Below are 5,295 nucleotides of genomic sequence, written 5' to 3' on the forward strand. Positions count from 1 at the left end.
AGTTGGGAGATAGGTGTGTCGGATGTAATCCTACTGCAATAGTCTCTCCAGGACTCCTGCTTTGCTTTCTTGACTTCCCGTTTTACTTTGGCACTGTATCTTTTAAAGGCAATAAGAGTGGCAGGTGAGGGCTGAGAAATTAAGGCTCTCTTTGCAGCTCTCCTGGCTTCCACTGCTTGAGCACATTCACATGTCCACCATGATTTGTTGTATCTGGGATTTACAATTTCCTTTGTTTGTGCAAAAACTTCAGCACTAGAGGACACAATACTATTCACAAAATCTTCACAGCCTGCCTCAAAGTTGTGTGAGGGTGTAATGCCCCTCTGTAGCAGGGCCCCAGCCCATGCACCCCACGAGCCCCTCTCAAACCTCCAGGATGGACGAGCTCTGTAGTGGACTGTTGGAGCTTCAATGCCAACACAGGTGATAACTGAGTAGTGGTCACTACCCATGTCACAGTCAGCGCTCACTGATGCTAGAGGCAGCAAATTGGTAGAAATTATCGAGAGGTCTAGGGTTGAGAAAGAGTTATGGTATGTGCTGAAAAATGTTGGGAGGGATGGAGGTGTTAGTAATGAGAGAATGGCTTTGTTAAGCAAGATGTTTTCCAGGCTCCTACCACTATGATTTGATGTTTTGCCGGGTTCCCAGATGGGACTATGTGCATTGAAGTCTCCTACTATGAGACAGGATGGTTCTAGCTGATGAAAGTAATGGTTGAATTCCTGAGGAGAGATATTTTCATTAGGATTATAAACATTTAGTATTAAAAATGGTACATTGTTTTTAAGATAAATTTTAACAGCACATACTTCAAGAAATCCTTGAGGAAAAGGTTGTAAGACCTGTTCTAGGTATGTTATATCACTTTGAACAAAAACAGCAAGACCCCCACCAGGTTGAGGAGCCCCTCTGTGTTTGTAAATTGCATTATAGTTGATGACATTGGGTTCATAATTTGGTGAGAGCCATGTTTCTGACAAACAGACAATATGGGGTTTACTGGTGTAAATATTTAATTTAAAATTGCTAAGCTTATTAGTAAGACTATGACAGTTCCACTGAACAATATTTAATTCTTGGGTGGGAGACATTTTTTAGAGGAGTTTGTTTTAACTTTATTATCTAATGAGTTTTCATTTCTATCTTTAGCTTTAATCTTACCTCTGCTTTGTCCCTGTTTACCTCCAGGGTTGGAGGGTCCCTGAGTAGCCTTAGAGGGGCGTTTTCCAATAATTGGAGACGGCCCAATGAAGTCCTCAAACATCTCTGCATCCACCGCTCCCAGAAGTGCAACCCCAGCATGATCTCCAGAAGAGCCCTGGATCTCTCCAGTGCTAAGTTCAGGTTGTGGAACAATACCTGTGCTAACAGGAACATTATTGCAAGTAATGGCAGGGCTATAACTCTGTAAAGTTTCTTTAGTTAGGTCAGTAACAGTTTTGGTAATGTCTAGCCTTTATGAATGTTTACACAGTGAGATAATTTTACACATGAGTTCAATAAATTTGTTGACAGTTATGCCCTGCAATGTGGAAGGGACATGGTCATCTTGGGTCTGGGTTCCCATGCTTACTGTTTGAACAGAGTGATTATGCTGAGACTTGACTCTTTGGGCCCAGGTTCTGGGCTGGTTTGTGGCAGCAGATGGCTGGCCAGATAATGGCATGTATCTGTTAGGGATCTTGGGAAATATTTTATTAGAATCATGGTTATTTTCAGAACGCTGGACAACCATTAGAGCATCTTTATAGGAGATCCCTTGCTGAGCTCGAATTCTTTCAACCATCTGGGCCTCCTTTGCAACCCTACATCCCCCATAACTGGCTGTGTGTTCACCACCACAGTTACAGCAACGAGGGGCACCTTGTGCTTTGCAATCTTTAATGCTGTGGGCACCACCACACTTGACACAGCTAGGGGCGCTCCTACAGCTTATAGCACTGTGGCCAAATCTCTGGCATTTGAAGCACTGCCAGGGTTTTGCTATGTATGGATCTACTGAAAAGCACTGGTACCCAAGTGGGATGAAAGTTGGCAGGGTGTTTGTATTAAAGGTTACTTTAAACATGGAGGTGTTGATCTTTTCTTTGCCTTTTTGAATTCTCTCTGCAGAGGCACCAGAGTAGCCAGCCAAATCCAGAGCTTCAGCAAGTTCATCGTTTGTGACATCCTCACCATGGGACCAATAACTCCAACTGACTTGGAGTGATTGAAAGGCACACGGCATTTTATGGTCCAGGACCCAAGTTGAGTGACACTTGGCAGAGCAGACATCCCAACATCAGGCTCATCTTTCAAGGTAATTACTAAGATCTTACGCCCAGGATTTTTGCTAAATTTGGCAATTCCTGCTCTGTCAAAAGGGGAGTCTGCTAAAGCTTTACTTAAAGCTAAGTCATTTGAAAAAAATTTTTCAACCGGGCGAGCATCTGCTACTGGTTCAATAATAATAACTCACCTGGACCCAGTGGAATTATAAGATGGAGCAAGACTTTCTCCCTCCTTGGTAAGCTCTGCAAAGTTTCTCTTATTTTTATGAGAGTTTGATCTCTGGGCAGGCGTTAGGATCTCATGCTCATCATCTGAAGTTTCTGATCCAAGAGTGATTTCACCTATGTCATCATCATCAGCACAAAAACCCTCAAAGTTACTGTTCCGGGGAACTGTGGAAAGGCCAGTCCCTCCACCAGCGGCAGCAGCAACTGATCTTCCCCATGGTCAGGAAAATGTGCCAGGTGCGCGGGGAATTTATTTTGTCATTTTAACGACCTGCACGGTGCACCATACTATGCTGGTAAAAAAATGTGCCGTGCGCCGTACTTTAGAAAGCTAAAATAGTTTAAATATGGATGCGCGGCAACGCGGCTCTAATTAAATAAAGATCATTACTTGTGGTATGATAAACATGAAGTCTCCCTATTCAAAAGTTATATTTCATTGGTCATCAAAGATCAAAGTTTATATCCACTACGCGAGTCGAACTGACAATAATAAAATGTAAGACATGTCCGGGTTACTTCTGACTCTTCCGCTTGTCAGATACGGAACGTATGGTAATCGTAAACTGCGGCTACTATACATACGAAATGTAAACAGATGGTGTTCAGTGTTGCCATATGACTTTGAAGAAAATTTCTTCTAATATAAAGTTCTAGATTTCTCATTCACCAAATTTCCGTATCAAGAAAAATCATATATTATTGAAAGATAATTAAAGGCATACTGTACTGAGTATTACCACTATTACGTCTGTTCCTCCACAAACTGCTCGTGCGCAGCAGCGCAACGTAGAATTGATGGCCGGGATTGCGCGAACACGTGCGCGAAGAGAATCAATTTTCATTACATTGCGCCAACTGTGCACAGCAATGGCTTAAAAAAAGTGAAAATGCGCGGGAAAATTCACCGAAAACATACATCATCCCTAGTCTGGAAAAGTCCTATTTTTGTCTGAAATATCGCGGCTCATATATCATATAATTTCAGTAGGTATGAAATCTCGCGGCTCAAATGTCATAAATTTTTATTTGATTAAAAAATCGCGGTTTGCACTTTGCAAACATGTCATTTCATAAAATTGTCAACTTCCGCATGGCGCAATCCGCATTGCTTTACCGTTCCCGCCAAAAATATCTTGCAGAAAAAACATAAACATTGTAATGTAAACAAATCAACGAAACGTTTTGTTGAAGATCGCGCATAGTTGCGGTCATGTCAAAGCGGTCAGACTGCATAGTGGCAAATTAGAAAGTTTTTTAGACTCTCCCTCAAGTTCATTTTTGAGTCCTATTATAATCAGTAGACCAGTAAAGTATCCTGGATACCAGTGTTATCATACATAAGAAATCAGTTTAAATCTTGAGTAAATGAGGAAATTAAAAATGAGCTGATTCTAAAAAAGCTCTGGTTTGCCACTATGTCAGACTGCATTAATGTGTGCTGAACTTACAGTAGACACAAATTTTATTGTTGCCGTTTGACTGCTTAAGGGTAAAATTAGAGATTTGGGGTAACACGTGCATGGACTTTGTAAATAAATTTGCACCTCGTAAATGGCTTTTCATGGCCAAGATATGGAACTCACGGTTCGGTGAAATGGAATCACGGCTCATAGAAATGGAATCACGGCTGGCAAATCCATAAAATCACGGCTCAAAAAATTCAGTCGCAGCTCGCCAAGTAGATATATTCCATGCCTGCATCATCCTGAGTGTGGATCTCCCCAAAGCTGAGTCAGGAATTGCCGAAAGTGGAACTAATGATGGTGAGTCAGATGTTTCTGGGACACAAACAAGATCTTTTGATTTATCTCCCACCAGCAAAGGCGACTCAACAGTCTCAACTAGTTCAGGCAAAGAAGAAGAGCTGCTGCCTTCATCTGAAGACAGGCTACTCTCCTTCCGCCTCTTATGGCGCGACATTCTCGAAGTTACCAATGTCGCGCTATTGATTAATTCTTAGAGTTCAAGAACACAGTTATCACGAGTTTCAAAATTGAAATTAAAGAGGTAGGCTTAGGAACTTACTTACGACCGTCGTCGACTGCAGCTCGAACTGGTCAACCGGACGAGAACCTGCTGACTCTTTTTTTTTTTTTCAAATTTGCGGGGGCCTCTGAAGACCAGTCCAATGCGGCCCCACGGCCCACGACAGAGTTTTGAGTTATAATTGTTAATCACTTTAATCAATCACTTCAATCACTTTAATTAATCACTTCAATCACTTTAATTAATCACTTCAATCACTTTAATTAATCATTTCAATCACTTTAATTACTTCAATTAATCACTTTAATTAATTGGCTCTTTATCATTAATCATTAAAATCCTGCCTAACTCAATCTGCCTGCCTAATTTGAACTCTCCCTAGCACCTGTTGAAGAGAACACTCCACGGCGAAGCCGCGGAACACAGCAGGGTCGTGGAACACGGCAGAGCCGCGGAACACAGGCAGAGCCGCGAAACACGACAGAGCCGTGAAAGCCGGCAGAGCCGTGAAACACAGCAGGGCCGCAAAAGCATGGTGCCAATCCATAGGTTATTCAAAAGAACCTGTTCTTATGTCATTTTGAACCGATCAACACTTCTTTATGGACCGATCGTATAACACACCTTCACCGGCAAAAGCTTTCACACTTCTGAGCGAGCTGACAGCTACAGCTACACTGGCCGTGGGGTGTGGGTGGACCTAATTTGAATTTGAATGCATGCAGCGATTCAAAATCCTATAGACTGTGATAGACATAGTATACAAGTCATAGAGCCTAAATTTTTAATATCTATAAAAAAA

The 5,295-nt window shown here is 42.0% G+C and overlaps 1 protein-coding gene across 1 annotated transcript; it reads left to right on the forward strand.

The window, feature by feature from the left end:
* The first annotated feature begins 337 nt into the window (after positions 1-337).
* LOC108680143 lies at positions 338-2,215 on the forward strand. Its single transcript, XM_018168915.2, has 3 exons — positions 338-426; positions 1,195-1,350; positions 2,119-2,215. The coding sequence occupies exons 1-3, from the start codon at positions 347-349 to the stop codon at positions 2,213-2,215; spliced, it is 333 nt and encodes a 110-aa protein (XP_018024404.2). The 5' UTR covers positions 338-346.
* The last annotated feature ends 3,080 nt before the right edge of the window (positions 2,216-5,295 follow it).

This window comes from Hyalella azteca, unplaced genomic scaffold (genome assembly GCF_000764305.2).
Source record: "Hyalella azteca isolate HAZT.00-mixed unplaced genomic scaffold, Hazt_2.0.2 contig1249, whole genome shotgun sequence".
Lineage (NCBI taxonomy): Eukaryota > Metazoa > Arthropoda > Malacostraca > Amphipoda > Hyalellidae > Hyalella > Hyalella azteca.